The 26,693-nt window shown below is 36.8% G+C and overlaps 2 protein-coding genes across 10 annotated transcripts in view; one reads left to right on the forward strand and one right to left on the reverse strand.

Annotated features, from left to right (window-relative positions):
- The window catches only part of NCAPG (non-SMC condensin I complex subunit G), a 36,877-nt gene extending 33,892 nt beyond the window's left edge, over positions 1–2,985 (forward strand). For both annotated transcript variants that reach the window (XM_014566119.2, XM_014566120.2), the window contains 3 exons: positions 98–181; positions 1,760–1,829; positions 2,764–2,985. In XM_014566119.2, the coding sequence (XP_014421605.1) occupies positions 98–181; positions 1,760–1,829; positions 2,764–2,887 (278 nt within the window). In that variant the 3' untranslated portion in view covers positions 2,888–2,985. The remainder of the gene's footprint in view (positions 1–97; positions 182–1,759; positions 1,830–2,763) is intronic.
- LCORL (ligand dependent nuclear receptor corepressor like) overlaps positions 2,676–26,693 on the reverse strand; it is a 154,319-nt gene continuing 130,301 nt past the window's right edge. For 5 of the 8 annotated variants that reach the window (XM_032494566.1, XM_032494561.1, XM_032494573.1 and 2 more), the window contains 2 exons: positions 21,305–26,130; positions 5,245–5,399 (listed from right to left, as the gene is read on the reverse strand). In XM_032494566.1, the coding sequence (XP_032350457.1) occupies positions 5,386–5,399; positions 21,305–26,130 (4,840 nt within the window). In that variant the 3' untranslated portion in view covers positions 5,245–5,385. Of the gene's footprint in view, positions 5,400–21,304; positions 26,131–26,693 lie in introns of all 8 variants that reach the window. The other 3 variants (XM_032494580.1, XM_032494593.1, XM_032494607.1) reach the window with 3 other exon arrangements.

Raw genomic sequence — 26,693 nt, forward strand, 5'->3', positions numbered from 1 at the left:
TGGGACTGGTTGTCATTTGTTTTATGAAAAATTGATCACTTAAAATATTTCACGAAGCTATTTTTAATTTACATTGTTATGCTATTTCCTTTAATAGAAAAGAATAAAGAAGTATATATAACTCCTGTTAAGGATGTAAAAACAACCCGAACGAAATCCACTCAGCAAAAGACTAACAGAGGTAGCGTATGAATTGACTAACTTTCTAATAAAACTGTTCAGTTTTGTTTTCCAATGAAATACTTTGTTTCCTTAGGGATAAAGATTTTGTGATGTCTTAGGTGTCCTTAACTTTCTTTTTGATTTGTTTTAGCTGATACTAGGTTTTGCTTTGCGTCTAAAAGACAGTAATATCAGTGTTGCTCCAAGTGCTTTTGACTGAAAGAAATATGATGCAAAAGATCATGTTGCAAAGGAAGATTAGTGTTAAATTAAGATTGTTATTATCAAATGATCAATGATAATTTTATATATTATCACTTACTTCTGTTCTGTCCTGCAGATGATTAAGCATTTTTTGTCTCTTTTGCCCTCCTAGTATTTTTCCGGGCTTCTGTTTTCCTTTTTCCCAGCGTAATTTATTTCCCAAGGGATATCCAACAATAGGAGATTTGTTGGAATAAATGTTGATTTTAGGAGATCACTAGACTTAGAAAAATGTCTGAAATTTAAGATCTTTTTATTGTTTTATTGTTTTCTTATTACAAAACAATGCATGCATATTACAGGAGAATCAGAATATACACCCAAGGAGACTAATATAAAGAATGCGAGTAATTCCACCCATGAGCCATTATTTTACTTCTTGAAAAAATATTTTTGAGGCTCTTTTCTCTGGAGACATAATTTTTTCCTAGATGGAATCTGGCCATAATACTGTTTTGTAGCCAATCAGTTATTTAAATGCTAATTGCTGGATATTGTTCCACATTCATCCCATGTTGTTTAGTCCCACATTGTTTAATGTTTTCCTGGGGATAACTGTCTTAGAAGTTTACAAGCAAATATGCAAAGTTGGAAGAAAACAAAAAGTGTCACCTGAATAGGGTATATAAATTTCAACCAAATGATCATACTGAATAATTTGGTTTTGATCAGATTGCTTTTAGTCAGATATACCAAGAGAATTCCACTTTTTTTTTTAGTAGCTCAGACTTTAATTATATGTGCTGTTTTATTTCTCATAAATGAGGAGCATCACGGGCCAAACTTTGCTTCTTACCCTTTTAAATTTCTAGCAAGTAGAATTTTTGTAACCCCTCCAGTATATAAAGGCTTTAATCTTTATACTGAAGTGTTTTAGAACATACATTTATATTGACCATGTATATGTTTGAATATTTTACAAGTCATTACCTTACTGATTAAAGTTCTGTTTCTTTAGGACCTGTTTTGCAGGGTTAACACATCTAACATTAATTTTCATTGGTTTCTTCATACAGTTTGTGTCATAGAGGTACTTTCTTTAACATGTTTTTCACATGCTCCTTTCCCCCAAATTAACAAAAATTTGCCTCCTTATAACTCAGTTTCCATATACTCCTTTGCCTATTATCAGAGCTTACAAAAGAAATTAGTAAAATTTTAATCTTACTTGGGTTCGTTTTCTCTGTGGTGTTAATAATTTATATAAAGGTGGCGAGGAAATAGAAGGAAATGTGTTGAAGAGGGAAAATAAAGGATTTGAGTAGCACAGAAAATAGATTTTTAAATGAGCAACTGATAATACAGTTTGATAATGAATTATATTGTCTTTAAGGACGGAGAAAAGTGACAGCTTCAGCTAGAATGAACAGGAGACGTCAGACTGCTGAGGCTGACTCTGAAAGGTATGCCATGCATGTGTAGGATATGTTTTTTTAATTTATATAGAAGTAAAAAAAAATTGTAGTTTGCTTTAACTGTGAAAGAGAGCAGCTCCATATGCAACAAGATAATCTGTGACAACGGTGAGAGCTTTCTAGATAACGTGCCCTGGAGCACTTGACTTCTTACGGCTTGTGTGCTTTTCCTGTCCATGGGCATGGCCTTTAGTACTAGGTAGTCATTTTTGTAATACCTTCTTCCAAATTGTTTTTCCATATATTCCTCTAGTTACAAGGTAATGTATGTGTGATTTCTCTGATCTTGAATTAGCAAATTACTGAGGTTTAGATTTGGGTTCTCTACATGTATAATGGTAGAATAATTCTGCCTGTAATTTGGACAATATTAGTAGTATAGTGTTATTTTTGGTTTCTGCCAATAAGCTCCTGTAGGAAGCTGAATGGTTACAGCTGTCTGGTATTCATTCATTCATTCATTGGTACAGTATATATATTTTTAGTATATAATTTTAAGTTTTGACTAAATTTAAAATACCTTTTGGGGAAACTTGCTATTTACAGTGTTTTAGGAATTTATTGCTTAAATAAACAGAACTTTTTTTTCCCACTTCTTGAGTTCCCCCCAAAACTCTTGGGTAGTTGTTATGGTCCTTATTTGTTTGTAAGCTTCCTTATAGAAGTTTGGATTTTTGTCTTTTTTTTCTGTATAACACCAGGTTCCAGTAGATACAAAACGAAATTAGCTAGATTCTCCATGACTCACTTTGCTGGATAGCCAGTCAGGTTTGTTTGGTTTTAAGATTTTAGTTTTAAGCTTAGTGGAATCGGGATATCAATCATACACTGATAGACAGTCAGAAACAAAAACAGTTTTATTTATAAATAAACTGGTTTTAAAGCTTGTATTTAAATTGGTGTATTTTCAACATCTGTTTAGTGATCATGAAGTTCCAGAGCCAGAATCAGAAATGAAGATGAGATTACCAAGACGAGCCAAAACAGCAGCACTAGAAAAAAGTAAACTTAACCTTGCACAATTCCTCAGTGAAGATGAAAGTTAGAAGAGATGATGGAGGTGGACTCCTTTGAAAAATGTCCTTTAAAATTATGTTCAGTTGTTTGCTTTAATAAAGTTACCCTTGTATGAAAATTAGAAAAAGTCTGATGTCTTGTAGAGCTCTTCCTGCTGGGTGATTCCATGTCCCTTGGCCTGTACTGAAGCATTAAGACAGCATCTGTCAGTGCTCCGCAGGCTGTCTGCGTCAGTCCCGGCGTGAATCAGTCTGCGGCGGGCCAGCACCCTGCTTTTCAACCAGCCTTCCCAGGCGATGCCTTAAAATCATGGAGTTACGGACAAGTTTTAAGTGTAACTAGCTGGGGGCTTGCATTTGACAAGGTTTTAACTTAGATGTGGCAGATCCCACACAGATTAAAAACATCTCGGAACACATTTTACAACACCTTAAGAGTAAAATGAAGTACCACAAACTGGCTAGAAAGGAGCTTACTTCCAGGAAAAGACCAGTATAATGAACCAAGGTATCCAGCATCCGAGTTCAATAGGTACCATTTTGATAATTTTGTGATTCTGACACTAAAAACATTTTGGTAATGCTACCTGCATGGGTAATTTTTTTTCCTAAAATAGCTGCGTATGAGAGCCCTACTTTGCTTACGTTGTTTCCTGGGCTACAGAGATGTTCATATTTACATATTAATCATGGAGTTTTCTATGTTTTTGGCATAAAATATTTATTGTAGATAATAAAAAAACTGGGAAAAGATGTGGCAGGAAGCCCACTACATACTAATTTATGAGCACTATTTCTTTACTGTCCACTTTCTGAAATCGGCACTTGCCTGACTTAGGAAACCTACGCTGTGGGAAATCAGTCCTCTTTCCTTCTACAACACCCAACAAAACACCTTTTATTATCCCTCTGATAATCGTCTTTCTCTTTATTATACAGAATAGAAATACCCTAACATTGGATCTGTTTTAATAGTAATTGTGCTTTTTTAGGTTTATTGACCAGAGGCCATTTATTTAAGGTGATATTCTAAGATGGAGCCAAAGTAAGATTGCTGTGCTTTTTTGAACCAAATTGCTACATTACATACGTATATGTGCTTTATAAAACTTAGAAATACAAAAGGAGTCTGAAGGCTACAAAGTAAGAATGCTTATTAAGCAAAAAGGAAAAGGCAGATGTGGTGATATAAAACAATGGAAAATAGATGATTGTTTTTCATTCTGTTGGCTCTGTGTCTTTTCCTGTGCTTCAAATTCCTTATGTAAGTCTTTTTTTGTTAAATCCCTGTCTTTGTAAAAATAATTTGGGGGCTGGGGCAGGTAAGGAGAAATAAGGACTTTCAAGGTACACAAAATGTGCCATAAGTAAAAGTCTTCAGAAACACAGCGAACTAAATCCCATTTAACCCACAGCCAGGCTATCTGAGGGGAAGGAGCCAGGTTCTTACATACTTACATGGAACACCATACCAGAGCATTCTTTCTCTGGCACAGGAAAAATAAATTTAAGCACCAAACTTTGAGTATTCTTACTATTCAAGTTTTAGACACAATCACATAAGCTAATGATGAAGCTATGCTTTTGCACTATTAAGGAATATTATCCTGATTTTAAGACATCCCTTTACACTTTAAAATAAATGGCTAAAATACAATAAAATCAATATATATAAATCCATTTACCATTTTTCACTCAAAACTGATAATTTACAGAAACCAAACAGCATTCTTGTCTGTAAAAGAGGCACAGATTTGCTGAATAGTAAACATGCAATTGTGCCATTGCTCTTAAAGCCCACAGACTGCAGGTTTAAAAACAAATAACTGATGAGCTCAGATTTTCACATGAATGGCAACATGCTACTTCATGATAAACTATGATCAATCTTTCTATACATATATAACTTTGAAAGAGTTACACTTCAAAGAGATACCTTTGCCTTTGACCAATTTGCTTCGAGGTAGTTGGTATCCACCTGTTACACGACTGCTCATGGGCCAGGTTATCGTCACAAATCCTCACACTGCTAGCCTTCTATATCTCACAATGCGTTATATATTAAGCTTTGGGCACGGAAAACTAGGGAAAATTATTTCAACTTACGGCGTAAAAAATTCACAAAATACTGTTAAAAAGAGAAACATCAAAATCCATTTGTTCTGCAAAATTCCACAATGGTCTGGTGTAAAACATGTAAAAAAAAAAAAGTACAAAGAATATAATCAAAATGATTAATGCTAATGATTTAATATATAGACAAATCACAGGATTAGAAATCTTTCAAAATCAATGATGAATGCTTATCAGCAGAAAGAATATTGGCATACAGAGTAAGGACAGTGCAAGAAGAACTGCAATCTATTTCTCTTCACGTTTGAGATTTTGGTTTTGGACTGTACAGCTCGCTAGAGATGCTGCTGTCAAATTCAGATTCCATTCAGTGGGACGATTAAGGCACATCTTAACGGGGCTCAAAGGGCAACTTGCTGTATTCCCATCAGACAAATTCAGTTTCTCATCAGTTTTCACTTGTAGCATGCTGGAAAAAAAAAAGTGTAAATCACTTTAGTTTTACTTTAATTTCAAAGAAATTATCAACCTTGTAAAAGAAAATTCAGTTCTAGTGCTTGGACCTCAAAATATTAGAGTAGATACAGCATTTATGATCCTGAAAGTACAAGAGTTTGTTGTTTTTAGCTCCTGCCTCACTGAACTGAATACAATACAGATAATGGTGAGGCCACTCAGATACCACAGGACAGAAACAGCATGTATGGCTTTTATCAGTGTACATCAGAAAGCATATCTTACCTACTGAGCTTGGCTGGATTAAACTCTTTTAACTTTTCCTTTAACCAGCCAGGATCAGAGTCACTTCAAGACAAGAAGCAATTTATTGAATGCCGACTATATTCTAGGCACATTACATGTCTTATCTTACTTAAACATCGTAACAACCAAGCAAGGTTGGCATGCTTAAGCGCATAAGAAACGATAAAAGTGAGTCGCAGAGAGTTGAAGTACAAATGAAGTCAAGACACGGGGCTGGAACTGGAACACAGTCCTTGCTCTTCCCCTTATGCCTGTCTACCAGCTCTCTGAGAACCTCCTCTAGAATCACAGAGTCCACAGGGCAGCGAGCCACCACGTGCAATGCACACGTAATCCCATCTTAAGTAATACTGATGATACTCATTTCACATTTTCCAGTGTGAATCCTTATGGTTAGAAACCATTTAATAGCTTGCTATACATTAGCTCATTTGACACTTAACTGATTGGTTGGGCTGCATCCTTCCTAAGCTTTCTCCAACCACAGGTCAACGATTCTTCCCATTAGTAAAGAGGAAGCTGAGCTGGGTAGTTTTTAAGCAACTTGTTCGAGCTGGTAAATGACAGCAGCATCCAGACTTAAGTAGTAGCATTCTCCTGATCCCTCCTTGCAACTTCAAGCAACTGACTCACTTGCCATTCAATAACCCAGAGAGATTTAACCTGTTAAGCCACTTTACAAGATCGAACATTACCCTGTTAGCAACTATCATGTTTTTCACTGAGTCCTCTGCAGACAAACCATCCCAGTTCTACTGAAATGACATGATTTCAACTTTTGTAAACAGATAGGAAATAAAACGACAGGTAGCTTATAAGATTACTCATCAAAAAGTAAACTTCACAACAGTATAAACGGACGATAACTCAATAAAACAAATTCACATTAAAAAAAAAAGTAATCACTTAAAAAAAGCCCAAACCTTGAGATACAATTAATAACATTAATGTTTTTCTTCCTCCAAGGAACTGCTAGTCTTCGTATTTTTATTATTTGTATTTTCAAAACAAAAAAGTTTGTATACTTCTTCGAGAAACCCTAAGGCAAACTATAAAAATACAATGAAATTAATTGAGATAGCTCGGTAGATAACTAACAGGTGTCAAACTCCAAAATAAGAAATGATGGCATGGAACAACAAATCATGGTGATAAAAATAACTGTTTTCTGTTTGCTCTCTGATTGACAAAAGTGTATTCATCAGAGAATAATACTCAATAACTACATTATTGTTCTTTTCAGTACTTTAAAGACAATTTTTTAAAGTGACTTTTCCAGAGGGTGTGCTCTAAATTTAGGAACACAGACTCCAGGGATGCACAAAACGACATGCATCGGAAGAAAATACCAGTTAAGAAAAAGAGTTAAACGTTAGTACCAATAAACAGACTAACATGTTTACTCCCTCATAAATATATATCTACAAAAAGACAACTAGTTGGTATTGAAGTCTGGGCACTTCTGATCTACAGAACCCTGAGAACAGAATGGAGCTCTCTCGAAGTGCGAGAACCAGAGGCACTGGAGTAGCATTAGAGGGAACTTTCTAGTCACTCCCTACTGCTTTTTAAAAGATAGGGAAGCTAAGGTAGAGGGAAATAGACTTAAATAAGCTGCTCTTTCTCAGAGCGTCCTAACCACACGTATGTGGACAAATACAAGAACTTGGATCCCTAATTATAATCTACTACTTACCAGAGCACTTTTCATTTCCATTTTCTACACCAAATTATTTAACATTTATTGAGTACCCATCAGAAAGCACTTTTGGGTTACAAAGATGAGAAAGATACAGTCCATGCTTTCAAAGAATTTGCAACCTAGAGGAATTTTGAACAAATACCCCTTTATATCTGGAAATTAAAATTTTGACCAAACTTGTTAAGTTTAATGCTAGACACCTGTCATATAATTATATATTTGTACCAAGTGAAAGATTAATAAATATTTCTCAAGTTTTCTTGATGGATTTTTTAAACAATGGTAATAAGTCTGCAAAATTAAAAGATCAATCATTACAAAATGTTATACAATGAAGTCTCTCAGTGCTCCGAGTCCTTCTTCTAGGAGCAATTCTTCGAGATAGTCCCTTTACATTGATATATATATCTGTGTTTCAAATACCTCCTTTTCCCCTACACAATTCTGTATACCGTTCCATATCTCACTTGTATATTTTGGAGTGTTTCGTACTTGTACAATGAATACTTGATTCTTTAGCTACAGAGGATTCCATTCTATGCATATGTTATCATTGACTTTGCCAGTCTTCGACTGATAAACTTTTGGGCTATTCCAATCTTTTGCTTAAAATACCAATGTATTGAATATTCTTATGTGTCTCTTCAAGTATGTGTGCAAGTACATCTTCCTTCCAAAATTTCCTTCATAGACTGTGTACCATTTTACACTCTAACGATGTATGAATGTATCTCCCTTCCCTCACACTCGTACAATATATAATAAAATTTATGGAAGCTTAAAAAAATGGTATGCTATTGTTTAATTTGCATTTTTCTTCTGAGTAAGGTTAAACTTGTTTTCATATCTTAGAAGCCATTTGTATTTCCTTTTCGTCGTTCTTTGCCAGTTGAGATGGTCTTTTTCTCATTGATATGCACTTAAGATTAATCCTGTGGTCTATGTGAGTTACAATCCCACTCCCCTCCTCACCCTGCCTAGTTCACTGTATCTGCTTACAGTGATTTTGTCGTGAATCCATTTAAAATTTTCTATTATCAGGTTTATCAGTTTTATTTCATGGCTTCGCTGCTTTACATCATGATTAGAAAGCTGAATTAGCAGCATTTGAATCCTCTGATAAAGTGGCTTTATAAATCTCTATCAAGGATTCTTACGAAAGCTCAGCAGCAGTGCACACAGCGGCACTTTGGGGAGAAACGAGTTGGGGGAAAGAATGTAGGGACCTGGGTTCCAGTTCTGACAATATTAACAATCAGCCTTACGACCTTGGACAAGTAACCTTAGCCTCCTTCAGCCTCATTTTCTTCGTCTGTAAGAAAAAAAATGACATCTCCCGATTAACTTACGTGTTTCTGATGATCTAACAAGAGTCAATTAACGTGCTTTAGAAACCATATGGAGTTACAAACGCGAAGGTTCAGTTTAACACCGCGCAGTTTGGTGAAGGGGGAAGAAGCTAGGAGAGGGGTACTTATCCCAAGTAAGGCCTCTCTGTCTCTGTCCAGTCAGGAGCCTAGATGGTAGGTGAGGGCTGAACAAGGGCATTGTGTAGACATCTAAGCCTGTTTTCAATGCTTCAGTAATTTCACACACCCCAAGACAGAGCCCCTCTCCACCACCTGAACGGAATCTTACAGAATATGTGCATTTGGAAAGTATAAAAGATAAAAATCTTCTGTGGGTCATGGAAAGACAATTATCGTTTGTGATTTGAATGATTACTGATAATTCTAATTTTAACAAAAATGATTTTTATATATTCAACTCTAATAATTTAAACTTGTTTTATTTATTACTGGAGGTATGTGATGGTTCATTTCTGTCATACAGACAATAAACTTTAAGTTAGCCACGTTGCGGGAAACACACTTTAGCATGATCAAGACAGGTCGGAAAATACCACTTATAAAGTAGTTGCGACACGCCAGGGTTTTGCAGATTGGTGAGGAGGCAGAGAGAAAAGTATTTGTAAGTTACCAGAATTAAAAGCAGCATGCAGTAAATATAAATAAAAGGAATAACTAAGGCTGGAGGAATTACAGAGAAGGGATAGATTAATCCCAGCAGTGGGGAAACTGGGGGGAAAACATTTGAAATAGGTCTTTAGGGATGAGGATTTTAGTAAACTGGGTCAGAGGGAGACTTCCTAGAGCCTGAGTTTGGAGTTCGGAGTTCGGAGCCTGAATCGAATCACCTGCTGAGTGTACATTCTTTAGCCTCTAAGCTTCAATTTAACTGGGGAGTGAAGATATAATACCCACATCTTAAGGGAAATGCGATTACTAAATGACTTTATGTAAATAAAGCATAGAGAATGCATGTAAAATGCCTGTTTGGACACGCAGTAAGGAGTCAATAAACCTAAGCTAATATTAGTACTAATAACAAGAATTAAAATCAAAAGGTTCACATGTGGGGATAAACAATGGCAGATATTTGCTTATGCAATGTTCACCAAATTAGTTTGTTCCTATAATTTGTGTAGACAGGTAAGTAATGCAACAGTTAATTTTGAATCTCCAGGCTTAAAGGGGGTCAAATGTAAAAGAGCCACAGCATGTAGCCAGGAGAACATGGTCTACCAGTTAACCGTGAGATCTAATGTGAGGAAATAAATTCTTCATCTTGGTGGCAAATTCTGTAAGAGTTAGGTTGTACAGGTTTTGGGGTTTTTAAAAAGACAAATTTATCTCAAGAGCAAAATTTCCCTTTGGTAGGATACTGATGAATTTAAAGGCCTTGGAAGAATCTTAAGTGGGAGATTTTAAGTCAGATATTTTTCCTGACTTGCTTTTGATGATTCAGTATATTTATCTGGAGGAGCAGAACCGCCTAGTGGTTAAGAGCAAGACTTTGAAATCTGATACTCTTGGATTAGAATCCTAGATTTGCAATTTACTGCAACCAATTTTAGGAAAATTACTTTTTCAGTAAAAGATTAGCACACTGGTGCAAACCAAGTGTTACCATGATTATTAGAGAGCAAACTGTGATAATCAGGAACTCGAGAGAAAACATCTAGAATGGAAAGAATAGTTTGTACTGAGAAATGGGATAGCTACTGACATTTTTAGTTGAATAGAATGAAGAAAATTATAGTCAGATCAAGGGCACAAAGCCAATTCTTTTCAGGAGCCAATGACCACAGTTTGCACTGCTATGTGATTTAGATGAGATCCTTGGCCGATTAGGGACAAAAGCTTTCCCTGAATTTCTTAATGAACTTGTATATAAACTTGGGGTAACACAACTGCGCCTAAAGCAGTATCTTAAATATAACAGGTATTCAATTATTCAATAAATACATAAATGTGATTGATATTTTTATAAAAATAGAAAATTTCAGTACTACATTAATATGAAATTAAAAGCAATTAGCAAGTTGTTAGTCTAAGATAATGCCAACTAGCTAACTAGAAAATATTGCAGAACCTGGTATGATTTAAACCAGTGTTTCTGGATCTGTTCCCATCTCTCTTTTCAGGAACTTATCAGTGATCAGCATCAACAATCCTGGAGAATGTCATTCTAAGTGAAGTAAGCCAGAAAGAGAAAGAAAAATACCATATGAGATCGCTCATATGTGGAATCTAAAAAACAAAAACAAAAACAAACAAACAAACAAAAACAAAGCGTAAATAAAGGACAGAAATAGACTCACAGACAGAGAATACAGACTTGTGATTACCAGGGGGGTGGAGGGTGGGAAGGGATAGACTGGGATTTCAAAATTGTAGAATAGACTACACTGTATAGCACAGGGAAATATACACAAAATGTTATGATAACTCACAGAGAAAAAAATGTGACAATGAGTGTGTATATGTCCATGAATAACTGAAAAATTGTGCTGAACACTGGAATTTGACACAACATTGTAAAATGATTATAAATCAATAAAAAATGTTAAAAAAACAAACAAAAAAATAAGTAAAAATAAAGCTATTATAGTTTAAAAATAAAAAAAAGTACAATCCTGTTGCCCTCCTTCCTTTTTTTTTAATATACCATCTGTGGCAGATTAAGTGCATTAACAGCCCCAGCTCTTCACCCACCACTGTATTCACTCTCTTTGCCCTAACATTTTACAGCGCCCTCTCACTGCCTCACCTGTGGGATGCGCTCTGGCTAACGGCATCCTAGCGAAACGATGCGACCTGAAGCTGAGAAGCTGCTCGGGATTTATGCTCACACGCACACCTGCTGCAGCCACGAGAACGTGCTGGGGCTGGCTTGCGGGAAGGATCTGAGACACACGCAGCAGGGCTGAGCGGTCCCACCTGACAGCCAGCCAACCTCAGGACACGCGAGGGGGCCCAGCCAAGACCCAGAGAGTCTTCTGGCCTTATTTGCCAATCACTGACTCATGAGTGAAAGAAATGCTACTGCTTCTGGGTGTTTGTAGCGTAGCACTGTTGTGGCAATAGATAAATGACAGACCATCTCTTCTCAACTGTGTCCTCACCACAATGTTTACACAAGTGCAAGGTCCCTCATTCCTTAAAAAACAAGGCTTCACTCAATCTTTTGTTTCATCAGGTTAATATTTTAGAGCTAGATTGCTTTAACAAGTTGTCCTAGACGTGCTATCACTATTTTCCATACCTTTTATTCTTCAACCTGCTCCAGTCTAGCTTCCAGGCCTTTACTCCACAGCCCTTACTAAAGTCATTCATGAAATGGTAAGTTGAATGAATGATCTTTAGTTTTCAACTTCTTTATCCTAACAGCATTCAACACTGTTGGCCATTTCCTCTGCTATGGACTGGATTGCCTACCTCCCCACCTGGCCCAGACTGACACGTTGAAGCCCTAACCCCCATAGTGAGAGATACAGGGCCTTTAGGAGGTACTTAAGGTAACATGAAGTCATAAGGCAGGGGCATAATCCAATAGGATTGGTGTCCCTATGAGAGGAGGAGACACCAGAGAACAGGAAAGCGGCCTGCAAGCCAGGAAGAGAGCTCTCGCCAGGAACGGGGCCCTCTAGCGCTCGATCGTGGGCTTTCCAGCCTCCAGAACCGCGAGACAACTCACTTCTGTTGTTTAAGCCATGCAGCCTATGTTGCAGCAGCCTGAGCAGAGTAAGATACCCTCTTGTCTGAGACTCACTCTTGTTTCTGGCTTCTAAGACAAAACACAGTACTGATTCTCCTCGGCTTCCTCCTGTCACTGCAAGGCCTCCCGCTCTACCTGGCTGACACATGCTGGGATTCTCAGGGTTGAGTCCCAGGTCTTTCCTTCCTGTTCCACAACCTCTCCTTGGCTCTCGTCCAGATGCAGCGTCAGTCATCAGCGATGGCCGAGGTACCTTCCCGAGCACTCAGCCCAACGTAGCTCCCCTAGAAATCCTCATAGCATCCAATTTCATGAACACAGAGTTCACCTGATGTTTTCTACTTACGCCCTCCCACTAAAATACAAGCTTGATGAAGAGTACAGATTCTTGTTGGTCTTGTTTATTTCCAGCACACAGCATACAGCAACTGGATAAATATTTGTTAAACAAATAAATCTGGGATGTTTGCTTCTAGTCATGATGAAGTAATAAAATGAGTTTGCCCTCTCACTTTTAATGACTTAAAAAATAAACACAAAATATATGAAACAATGTTTCTAAGATAATGGATGACAGGAATGCAGGATGGCAGTGAACTCTGAAAAAGGGGAAACAAAGGAAGTAAGCTCTAACATTTGCTCTGGCTTACTGCCTGGAGACTTTCTGGGCTGTATATAGGGGGGAACCCAAAGAGAACTTGGAAATCTTCCCAAGAAGACAGAGTTTAGAGGTGAGGGAGTCCAAGGTGACTAGAATGTGTGGGGCGATATACAGGAGAGAGCACTGCAGAGAGAGCCAGCTCCAGCGACCCCTGAAGTCTGGAGATAAACACTGATCAGTACACGAATGTTTCCCAAGGCTGTGAAAAGGACCAGGTGGAGAATACCCAGAGGCCATGTAGGACTGGATATAATTTGTGTTCCCACCGGAAAGAATGCAGAGCTAGCAGCTGAGGCGTTAAGCATGCCTCGGACAGGTGCTGGTACTGCCACACGAGGGGTGAAATTAGCCACTGACAGTCCACACACATGGCTCTGGAGAACCTGCACGTTCTTGCCTTCACTCACTCTTCAGTCTTCATCGCACCTGACATCATGCTCTCCCTTCTCTCTCGACTTCAGACACACCAGTCACGTCTTACCCGTCTTACCCGCCAAGAACACTGGACCTCGTGGGTTTTTTCACATTCAGTTCTTTCCTCCTGAGAAGTCATTCCTCTCCTCCCAGTTCTCTGCCGCTCGGCCTAGCTGATTCCTACTCACCCTTCACAGCTCAGCTCAACGCCATGTCCTCCGAGAAGTCTGCCCTCACTTCCCTGACTTGATAAGCTCTCCCTATAAAGAATCCTCATAGGACCACCTACTAAGAACTTGTAAGATTTGTGTAATTGTTTTCTCAGTGTCTGCCCCTCCAAATAAACCTGAACCATGAATGGAATGCCTTCTAGTTTTGTCCCCCATTATTTCCCCTATGTCTAGCACGCTATACTATTGGCATACAGGAGACAAATATTTCTGAAAGAATAAATTAGTGGGGTCTATAGACATAGGCTTCTAAAATCTAGCTATTTTTATATAATACAGAAACAAAGAAGTAAACAAATTTTCCAGGTTGCCTGGAATTGGAATTGGGGGAGAAAAAAGAAGCCAAAGTCTTGTTTAAAATTAAACAAAAACAAGGAAGAAAAAAAAACCTGGAAGGATGGTATCATTCAGACCCCTACTCTGCCTTTTTGTTTTTTGGTTTTTTTTTTTTTTTTTGAATTAAACAATAGGTGAATTCAGTAGGCTTAACATTATGATAATCACAGAATACTCAGCTTCACTACAAAGAAAACTATTTACCACACAGGAAAAATGAGAGAAATATGGTAGCCAGGAGAGCTGAACTAAGAATTCTGAATTCCTGAGAGAAGAAAAAAGGGATAGCGAAGGGGAGAAGACAACAGTTGAGGAAGGAATTTAGGGTGTGAAGCACTGAAGTCAATCTCTTTCTAACAGGTGGTAGCAGCTGGTTAAGGAAGAGAAGGGTGACCCTTGAACTTACCTCAGATAGACAGAGCAGGTCTGGAGGCTGAAGGGAGAGAATAAAGATTTACAAAACAGAATCACACTGGCACTCGTGGCTCCCCCAGCACCACTCTGCTGGATAAAGACAGGTCTGGTCCCACAGAGATAAATCAAAACGGAACAACCACATGTGAGAAATGTATTGTGTGGGAGGAGGGGGTGGACAACGGGGGGGAGTGGATGGGGTGTTGGGATGAACTGGATATAGTAATCTTAATCTACTGAAAAAAGTCCAATGACTGTTTTCCCCTAGTCATACCATGTGAAAATTGCATTGAAATAAACAGGAGTCGGCAAACTTTCTATGCAAAGGGCCAGATAATGAATATTTTAGGCTCTGCGTGCTTCATGCTCTCAGTTGCAACTACTCAGGTCAGCTTCTGTGGCATAAAAAGAGCGACAGACATCATATAAGTGAATGACCATGACAACGTTCCAACAAAACTAGTGACAAAGCAGGCCCGGGGCCAGATGCCCCCATTTGGAAAGCTACCAGAGCTGCACTACGCAGCCACCAGCGCGGAGAAGCGACAAGTCAGCTTTCTTGGCATTATGCTAATTACGCTGCCAAACTGAAGAAACAGCTTGAAATATTTTTTGACAAGTTCCCTGAGTTCTTTTTTGATTCTAATGTCTAACAATGCCTGGTCAGTCAAAAGAAATATATACAATATTTGTTGAATAAATTGAATAGTTTTTCATGAAAGATGTGGGGTAATTAGTAAATAAAGCAGAAAATCCTGGAAAAGTCAGTAATGGTTGACAAAGCAATGGGATATAAAATATGCAAGAAAAATTCTAGGAAAATATATCAAGACAAGGGATTATCAAACAGCTGTTTTATATTTTAATAATAGTATTTATGGCAAGAGTTAGAAACTCTTCAAAACCTAAAACTCTTCTCTGTACTCAGTTCCTGAGAAAATTACAATGATGGGCAGAAAACCCAACTGTAAACAGAAAGGATTTTTATTAGAAATTCTTGACTTCATTAGAATATTTTAAATTACTGGGTCACAGTTTCACAGTTTCGCTTACAGCACTGGCAGGTAGCAAGTGGTCATATGAAGCCCATGTAAAAGGGAATAGGTCGATGCATTTATTAATTTCTTTACATTAAAATATCTGTCTTTGTTTCATCCAGTTCTGATCAAATTAAGACTGTGGATTAGTTAAGACTTGAGGAGACACTGATCTCATATGTTTTCCTGAATTCATATAATATTTTCTCATGGTTTATCATACAGGGAGGAAAACCAGCTGAATTGACTGCAGCTCTTCCTTCCTTAACTCACTGAGAAATAAAATCTAATATACAAAAAAGAACTTACAAAATAGACTGATCAAAACATGATCATTTTGGAGTATTTACCACAGTGTTCATTTAATGGTGAATCTTAACAAAGCACTTAACAATTTAATTTTAATTACTCTAACAATTTATGTACAAGAACAAATCTAGTACATAAATTAACTTGTATTTTTACAGTCATTGCATTCTTCCTGGGAACACAACAGTGAGTATAGAGAAACTAGCAGGAAACCATGTAGAGCCGTGTTTCCTGATTATATTCCCCGAACTGTGTCCTGTGGAGTGTGACGCTTGAAGACTGTGGCTTAACATGCAAATGGAGCACTGTGACTCAGGGAGCACAGGAAAGAGAACCGAACGTTTCCCAGTGTTATCAGACCACAGATCCCCTTGCATCCAGAACGTCTTGGTGGACTAGTGCGTCACGGAACACACCTTTGGAATGCTTGTAGCCAACTAGATTAAGGTGGTGGAATTATCTGGAAACACCTTTCTATCAAAATGAAATTTGGAAAATCATCTACTCCATGCTTCCATTAGATAATAATTATGATGCTGAAAACGGCACACGAAGAGACCCTTAACCCTAAATTTTGTTTTTAAGTGTTTAAAAATATTCTATGCCGAGGGTTGCCTCAACCATACAAATTGAAAAGAACATCTTGAGTTAGGTCTCCAAAAATGTGGTAAAGTGTTCACTAGCAGGAACAGAGAAGAATGTGTGGTTAGTCTCAGTTTTAGGTAGTTAAAGAAGTATACTATTAGTTACAATTGCCCATCAGTTATATACCTGAGTGAAAACCAGAATTCTGAATGGAAAAAGTACATGTATATTCAGTCATTTTTGAGGACAGATGACAAAACGGGAGAAGCTGACAAACTGACCTTTTTTTCACTCATCTCAGAATCCAATTCAAGGTGTGAACTTGAATTCTGAATTTTTATGGGAAACTTAACATTTTAGAATGAATACTATCAGGACAGTAGCTTTAAGTACACATTAGGTTATTCTACTCTTAAAATTTCCCCAGAGGTGTCCGAAGTCCGTTTATTATATCCAGATATATATCAGTTAGGAAAAAGCACACATTTGCTTTGGGAACTGAAAAGACACTGACATTAAAAAGGTCTATATTACTATTTTCAATAGTCACACTCAGTGTTAGGCCATTATCACCTCAAAAATCATCTCACGACTGGCCCTTCACACACCCCCATTCTACCCTCCCCCTCAAGTCTATATTGTGCACAACTATTAGAAAAAGACTCCCTAGAATTACACTTGGAGTCTGTAATTTCTCATAATTCACAGAATAAACTCTTGGTTTGATCTCTTTGTTCTTCTGTTACACTCACTTGGTGAACACAGTTACTATCAAATCTAAGGGCCCAGCTTTCTCCAAGCTTATATTCTGGCAGCCGAGATAAGATCACAAAGCTGTTCAATCTTGTCATCTCTTGAGACAGTATTTCAAACCTTATCCACAGAGCCCAGTACTCACCGCACCACTCTGCGTTACTCCTTGGTACCACAGACTCTACCATCCCCAACATGCTGCCCAGAAACTTGGGAGCTGATCTGCATCCCCATCTATCGTTCTCACCATTCTCACGTTTGGGAGGGAAGCGACTCTTCCAACCAATGCCCTATAATATTCAGTAATCAACTCAGGGACTTCACTCCATTTCTGCTACCGGCCACCTCACTTTTCTGTCTTCAGCCTTTCAGTTTCCACTGGCTTCTCCCCACTGGCATCTATGTATCTATTTTTTTTCTTTTTTAAAACCTGCCTTCAACTGGGCTTCTTCTCATCGCCTCCCCATCTCCTCTCCAAAAGCAACCATTTACAGTTTTCTGTGCTAGTTTTCGTCATTTCCTCTTCCTGCATTTACTCAGTCATAAGATTTCTGACTCTATAAGTCCATCAAAACTGCTCTCTCCCAAATCTCTAAAATAACCTCTTGTGCTATCCTGACTGGAACATTTCAAGGCCTAACTGACCTCTTTTATCAACATTTTACACTGTTGTTTTTTCCCTTAAAACACACTTCTTTCACCACACACTCCCGGCTTTCCTCTTCCCTCCTGACCACTCTCAGCAGTCCCCTTGTACACCTCTCTTCTTTCCTTTAGGCTCTGAGACCCGAGGTTCTTCACATTTTACACTGAGCAATCTCTTCCACTCTCGTGGCTTCAGTTACTTGCTGACCCCCAAATTTTACCTCCAGCTCAGACCTCTCTCCTGAGCAACAAACCCATATTAACTAACTGCTTTCTAAAGCATCTTTTCTTGGATATCCCACTACATACCTCAAATTCGTTATGTCTAAAATGGAACGTTACTAGCACCTACCCAGATGTTCAAGCCCCAAAACTTGGATGTTATCCTTTGTTCCTCTATTTTCTAAAACAGATTAATTCTACTTCATAGATCTCTCTCAAATACATCTGTTCTTCTCCAGTAATGATACTATCATAAGGGCTCAAGACATTTTTTTCATTAACTGATGCTGACCTCACAGTTTGGGCTGTTTACCCCAGTAGCTTTATCTTTTGCCATTTTCTCAGTCACCCTCTACCCCATTCTTAATTCTTATTTTGTGCCTCAGCTATATGAACTAAATTACTCAGTGTTTCAGCTCTCTTCTGTCACCCAAATTTTCCATATGCAATTTCCTTCTGCAGAAAATACTCTCTGGACTGCTAATACTTTGACATCCTTCAAATCCCAGCTTAGATGTGACTATGTAGGAATCCTTGCCTAACCCTCTAAGCCTGCGTTCAGCTTCCCTCCTATGCGCTCCTACAGTCCACCTCCCTCTCCCATCACAGCACTCACCTCTCTCCTGGGCTTCCTCTTCCCTGTCCCCCATGAGACAGTAAGCTCCACAAGAGTACAAACCATGACTTTAACCATTCTACCCTCTTAAAACATAACATCCCACTTAAAACATAAAATACACTCTACTATTGAAAAAATAAATGACACAGGTCTTGTTTTCTCACTTAGACGGCAGAAGAACTTTTCGAACCTTCCACAGTGCCTAAGAGCATATTACAGGCATTCATTATTTGTTGAACTAAGAATAGATTAGAACTGCATTTCTTCTTCCTTTCCATGTCTGTAGTTGATATAAAGAAGTACAAATGTAATGAGTATAACTTTAAAAATCCCGTGTATTAAACTGTATCTGGACAGTTAATCTTGAAATGTATAAAAGCAAGACATTCACGGTAGAGGCAAAACTCTTCATCAATAGAAATATTCCATGATTCATTGTATACATTGCCCTAGGAATTCTCCTAGAAAAGGCCTGTTGTTAAAAGTCTCTCAAATTTCCAGTCAATAATAATTCTATGAAGAAGAAAAACACATATAAAACTAATAATGAATTTTAGTGTCATTCCCAAGAGGCAAAAAGAAGTATGAAATATCAAGAATGAGAAAAAACAACACTTTAAGAAACATGTAAAAATCAGATAAATATAACAAATATTGCTATAAATACAACTTTATAAAAATAATGGCCTTGTTGATTGAGTGAAAAAGAATGTTAAAAAATAAAGAAGGAAAGTTATCAGTGAAAGATAAATAAAATTTTAAGCAGAACAGGGACTATTACTAGCACTCTTAAAAAGGAGAAACGGTGAAAAACAACTCAATATGGCACTAAAATTTTTTTAAGTATCACCAAAGGATTTGAAATTAATTTGAAAAAGTAATAATTAGGCATCTTCCATCTTTTTTTCTAGGGTGATCGCATATTTAGTGAGATGAAGAATCGTATTAAAATAAATTTTATATTTATACCTTAGAAAGATACAATGGTTAAGAAGTTGGAAGGATAAAACACAGTTCTGTTGAAAAATGACAATGTAAACTACCTTTACTATGAAATGAGGATGTACATGTATAAAGAATTAAAAATGAAGCACTATATTTTATTCTCCATTCGTGACAGTTTTAAAAATACGTGTGAATATTTTTAGGCGAATTAAAAGTTTTTTTTTTTTTAAATTACTATTAGACTTCTCTCTTTTTTGTGACATACTTTTTGTTATAATTATTTTTAGTTATCCTTAGGGCAAGAAACAAAGGGCACTGCTTTTAGATTTGCTTCATCTTTCATAATGGAGACTCTAATTTGACCACCGTTAAAATTTCAATCATTGCATGTTAGAGAGTTAACATTTTTTAATCCCTGCATGTTAGATATTACTGAAATAGGTATTTTAAAGTTATTCAGTTAAGCAATTAAATTTGGGGGGGGTCATAATAATCTTTTAGCTTATCAAATCTTGAGTTTAATTACTGCTTTTAATATTTTAATCTAAGACCTGAGAAATTTTTTTTAAGCTTTTATGTAAGTTTTTTAAGAAGGTAACAAAGATAAAGCCAACAATACCTCCCCAACCCCACAAAAGATTCCCCTAAAGTAGACAATGTAACAGTGCAACCACATGATAAGATATCCTTAAATTTCCACTCTTTCATGTCAGGGAAGTAATCAACAGGCACTACCACACTCCTACATACTCTGAATTGTCCAGCACCCATCAATCAGCAGAGATGGAACTGGCTATGTTGGTAGCTACAGTGTTTATATCCCATTTTTGCTAGGTTCTAATGGTAACAGTCTCCCTGAGGCACCACTGTCAGGTCAGCATAACTGTATAAACCACATAACTACTTGCTAAAGTAATTTCAGTAATTTGCCTTCTGAATTTAGCATCACTTAAAATTACCTGTATATGACCTTCTCCCTTGCCAGGCTGTGGATTATCCCTGGAAATAAATCCTCATCTTTATTTCCATGGGATCTAATTCAATGTCTGTTCAACAAGTTTGATGATTTATTGGGAAAAAATATCTTGTTCCTTGACACTCTTTAAATAAACACAATCTTAAAGTGGTCCCCAAAGGGCCTAACAACTTAATGGTGAATGTGAGACTGATACCCTAGGATTATGACACGTTATAGTCTTTTATCAATTTAGCAATGAGATAGTCTTTATTTCTCTCCACGTGGTCTCAAAGTTACTAATCTATCAAGACAATAAATATATATTAGCCTGCAGTGTAGTAGTTAACTTTTAGAAGGTGACTTGGTCATATTTATTTGTCCAACTGTTTTCTGTATTTTATATTAAACCTACCTGATGCAAAAGTAGATAATGTAATGTTTACTTTAATGACATATATTTAGTAGAAATTTTCTATGTCTCTACTGAATACACTTTAATTTGCCTGTAATCCCAGAAACATTTAGATTTGGGGAAGTGCACTGGGACATTTAGCAACACCTAATTTCATGAGTTTCATACTAGGTGCCAAGGAAATAAGACTGTCCAGATATTTTGGAAATCAATTAAAACTAAATCAGCTGTTCCTTTCCTACCCATTATCTCATACTTTACACAAGGCACCTATAATGAAACTTTAAAATTAAGTACAGAAAAACTTACCTAGTTGGGATTTTGAATAATAGTTTGCCATTTGTCCACTGCTGCAAGACTGTCGTTTATGTCTTTTTGTTGACATTTCTGTGGTCTTCCATGGTGGTCTTTTCCTTTTGTTCAATTTGCTAAGAACTTCAGAATTATCAGAAGGATTCTTGTCATAGTTAACACATTTATTTAACTTACTACTGTCAAGTTGGCTAGGAAATTTATCGCTTGAAGGACTATTTGCTTTAGCATTTTCTATTTCTTTAGATTGCTTTTTAAAATAATTTTGCCTAGCAGAATGGGATCTTAAGGTAAAGCGCTTTGAGTCTTCTACATGAGTCTGATGATTACTTCCACTGTCAACAGATTCAGGAGCGTAAATGATTGTATTTAGCTTAAAAGTATTTCTGTGTTCAAGATAGTTGATCTTCCTCAAAAATATTCTACAATCTTTTAAGGTTTTTGACCTCCAATTATTTGGACACACATTTCCTAGTCTTGGCCCCTTTTCAAAATCTTTTTGACTGCAGTTTGTTCCATTCTCCTTTGCTTCTGACTTAAATTTATTCTCTAAACTAGCATGTGTTTTGAAGTCAGACATTGCCACCCTCTGCTGCAAAAAGTCATCCCTGATCTCAGGTGGCAAAATAAACTGATTATCTACTGTGGTTTTCCCTTGGAGTGGGATGTCAGCATTTGCTTTCCCCTCAGTCTTATTTAAAAATTGGTTCTGGCAGAAAAATCTTAAGTTTCTCCTCTTAGAGATCCAGTCACCTGTTCCATGGTTGTGCAGCTTTCCCTCTCGCCTCCACCTTTCATGCTGCAACCTCTTAAACTCAGTTCTTTTTAATCTAGTTAGTGTTAAATTACTTTTCACATTTAAAAGTGGAGAGCTAACCATTTTATGTAGTAAATGCAACTTCCCTGATGATTTTGAAGGAGAAGATAGTGCAAATTTTTTAAAGTGCTTTCTGAAGGGGCTGGTGTTAAAATCGGAATATTTGTTCCCTAATTTAATTCCTCTGGTATTTATTACTTCCAAAGGGTTTCGAGCATTTGCTTTTCTAACTAGTGAAAGAGATTGTGTCTCTGTTGTTTGCATAAACCAGGTACAGAGTTCATTCAAATCATACTTTTTCTGAAAAAGCATTTTTACAGGTGAAACTTCAAGTTCTAAAAGACAGGTTTCCAAAGGGCTTGTTATTTTGAAGTTATCATTTTCAACACGTTCTCTTTTTTTAACACAATTTTCAGCTTCATCGCCACTCACACGCACCCAAGCATTTGTTATTTGCTCAAATCTATTGTTTAATTCCTCTAATAAGGAATCGTTTGAAGTAGAAGCAGCCCACCACCTGAGCAAAGGGTTTGATGAAATTATAGGGTCCAAGGATACTTCAGAAACGGGTATTAATTTATTTTCCAAACACGTCTTTGCATTTCTTGAATTTCTAGCTCCTGGAGTACCTTTGGAAGCTATTTTAATCCTTGACTGCTTATGTTTATCTTTCTGACTTTGACTTTTCTGCAAATGGATTTTACATGATTTATGGAGCAGAGCATTTCTATAAATAAGTGAACTAGAAGATGCTAATGAATGTAAGAAATGCAGAGATGGTTTTCTATCCCTAACAGAATGTCTCAAAGGTATAGTAGCAACCATACTTTCTGATCCACTCTTAAACTCGTCAGCTTCAGTGTGCCTTGTGTTCACCTTACTGCGCTGGTGATCATGCTTTTCTTCAGGCAGATTTTTTTCTAATATATTCTCTTGTTCTAAAGGAGGTAAGCAACTGCTAATACTTACTTCCCTCTCCTGAGGTGAAATTCTATGAATAGTCACAGATATGCCAGAGATTTTCACTTTTGCAGGTCTACCGGGCTTCCTAATGATTGACAAGGGCTTCTGATTTGGTCGAATAATGTTCTTGGAAGGCTGAGGTATGACAGACTTGTTCTTGACAGGGCTGCCGTGTTCCAAGCCAGGCCCTGAGACCCCGCTGTCAGTAGTCAAGCTTGCAGCAGCACTTGTTCTTTCGCCCAAGCCCACCTCACACTCTCCGATAGTCTGGAGACCGTTACATCCTGCTGGAAAACCAGCAGCGTTATTGTTTACAGACAGCACATTGCTTATGTCCACACTTCCTTCAGAAACATGCCTTTTAGTTCTTCTTGACCTTCCATAAATGACAGTTACCGTGATACTCTTTTTATAAATACCTTCTTTTACTTCTGATACGAGAGATTCTGGACTTTTCTTTCCAGCACTGAAGGACTCATTTTGGCAAAGAGTGATGTCTGTTTGGTCAGTTTTAGGTTTTGGTGGCCTTCCAATCGGTCGCTTAATCTGTTTCACAACCTGGGGACCTATTTTTTTAGGTCTACCTGGTTTTCTTTTAAAAGATGAATTAACAGCGCTGCTTGAATATTCCTTAGGTCCCTCTTGAGGCTTATCACTCATCTTATCATCCATAAACATTGCAGAGGGTTCTGCAGCTTCCTTTGCACAATTAAATTTGCTTAGTTCTCTTTGAAGAGTAGCACCATTGTTAAGATTGGAACTATAATTTTCAAAGTTGACATTCAGTATATCCTCATTTGTTTCTTTTCTTTGGTCAATTACTTGATGGGTTGGTCGTTTTTCAGAAGAAGGAAGATCAGTATTTGATTCACAAGTACCGACTGAAGTTAAAGTGTATTTGACTCCTTCACTGCTTTTAACCTCAGATAAAAACATGAGTTTGATAGGACTAGAATAGCTGGAAAAAGAAGATCTTTCAATGGCTTTATATTTTGTTGGTACATTTTCAACACTGGACATCAAGCTACCCATATCTAAAAGGGGTGACTTTTTCTGGCTATCAGGTCTTTTGTTATTCAAATCAAGTGTTGGTGTATGATTGCTTTTAATACTGGTGGATGTTACCACAGATTTCGATAAACTCTGCTCTTTGCATGCCATTCTACTTACAGCAAGAGTCATATTTCTAGCAGTATTTTGATCTTTACCATCAATTTCTATCAATTTCTTGGATGCTTTGTATCCTTCTGATAATGACTGACTATTCCAAGACTTTTGGGCCATATTTATTGTATCTTCCAAACGTTCCACAACAACCTGTAAATTAGAATTCATTGCAATTTTATTTAGATCTATATCATGTGAGTTTTCAATCTGAATGTTTTTCACTGGATCTTTTTTTTTTGTGGATTCAGAAACTTTTTTGGCCTTAGGGGATTTTTTGAAAACATAATTATTTGTTACATATATAGAATACCACCCCGGAGGCACAATATTTCGTTTAGTTCTGTTCAAAAGTCCAGGAACATCACTTTTCAAAGGAGTTTGAGTATTCTGTAATTTTGGCTTCTCCTTATAATTTTGCAAAAATGTTTTTCCAGCCACAGATTTCTCCTGTGATCTTCTTATGCTCATTTTCTCAGGGGAAGTTGTTTTAAAGCTTTCTGAAAATGCATCAAAAGTCAAGTTAGTTTCTAAATTATGAAGAGGTAGTTGCAATGACTGTAATGCATAATCTGGTGAATATGATGTTTCTGCATGATTATTACCTTGAACGCTTTTAGAATTTTGTAAAGGCGGCCCTTGGCAATGATAGAATTCTTCTTTGTCCGTTGAAAATGGATCATCGTTGCGCGTAAGTTTCCTTGAATTTTTTTCAGTGTATTTTTTCCTTATAAAATTTTCATCAAGACTAGCAAGTTCTCTTTTTATCTGTAAAGACTGCCTTCTAAATATAGGTGAGTCAGGAGAGTTGTGCATTGCAAATAAGGTTTCTTGACGCTTTCGAAATCTTGTCTGAATAATTTTATTTTCTACCTTTTTATCATGTTGACTCAGTAATTCCATAAAACTGTAATCACTGGCTTTTGCATTATGCAACAGAGAGGCTATTAAATCTCTCAATTTTAAATCATTATCTGTATTACCATCACTGCTAGAGAATTTTATAAAGTTTGTCATATCTATAGTTTCTATTGATTTTAATTTTTCATTAATACGATCCATTAAATCTTGAAAAATTACAGTAGTTTCACCTTTTTCATGATTTGTAGTACAATTATTGCTGTCTTCTAAGAGCAAAGAATCAGAGTTACTGGATTTTTTAGTTTTACACATTTTACTTTCATGATCACCTTTGTCACTGTTTATTTCTGCTGGTGTGAGAGATGGAGGCTGGTTAATGTTTGTTTCAAGTTTGTTATTTTCTAAGGCTGAAAACTCTGAGATGACATCTTTCAATTTTTCAAATCCTTCCGTCTGTACAGGTGATAATGGCGGGGGTGAGGGACTTCGAGATCTACAAACATCCTTAAGACTTACTGAAACATCACGTACTTCCCTTGACGAAACAGGAGTATGAAAGGCTGATTTTGTGGAATGAATGTTTGGTAACAGTCCAGCACAGCACCTGTGAGAATTATAACTGTTTCCAACTCCTCTATTCGCTACTGTCTTAATGTGTTCAACAGTTACAGTTTGGCAAGATAAACAATGCGAATCTTTAATACAGACTGGCAGAGGCACAAAACCAGGGCTTTGTTTTTCATTTTGTAAACACCCTCTTTCTGCCAGCCTATATTCACAACTACAGAATAGACCATCTACATCATCTTCAATTAGGGGCTTTTGAGATTCTGAAGACACAGTATATGATGTATTACAACAGCAAAGAGAAGCAGCATTCTGCTCTTGGACTAGAAATTTCAACATAGCCAAAACTTGTTGCTGGTGATGTATGCACAAAGATTCCAAAACTTTGCTTAATGCTGATTTTCCTTTTTCCATTTTAGTAGCTTCCTCTGATTTTGCATCAACAGTTGAACTAAAAATAAAAATCAAACAAAAAATGAATTACAGTAAAAATACCAGTATCACAAGGAGTTATAATTTTAACAGAGTTTGAACAAAAGATATTTTAGTATTGCTGGACTCCTCTAACTCCTGTAAAGAGCTGCAATAGTGACATCTTGATTATTGTTTAGCAAAAATATAATGAAGCACTGATGTTAATTAATTTCCTATGACTAAGTATAAGAATCAAATCAAAGCCCTATTTTTGTAATATAAAAGTTGCTGCTGCTGACAGATATATTTACAGACTGCTAATGTTTAGTGCTTTGGATATATTAAGAATATTTAATGGAAAGTACTTCAGAAGGAGTTAAGATTTTTGTAAAGTAGACATTTTATAAGTTATTTTGATAGTTATTAGTCCATATTAGTACAAATAAGAAAAATAAGGTGTAGGAAAAAATCTATCTTTATTTAAAATAGGTATTATTTTCAAGGTAGTGAAAATAAAATTATTAATAAAAGAGTTTTGCATAGTCACAAGGAAAATTGAGGGATTTATATTTCACATAAATAACAGAATATATTTTCTAA

Source organism: Camelus ferus, chromosome 2 (genome assembly GCF_009834535.1).
Source record: "Camelus ferus isolate YT-003-E chromosome 2, BCGSAC_Cfer_1.0, whole genome shotgun sequence".
NCBI lineage: Eukaryota > Metazoa > Chordata > Mammalia > Artiodactyla > Camelidae > Camelus > Camelus ferus.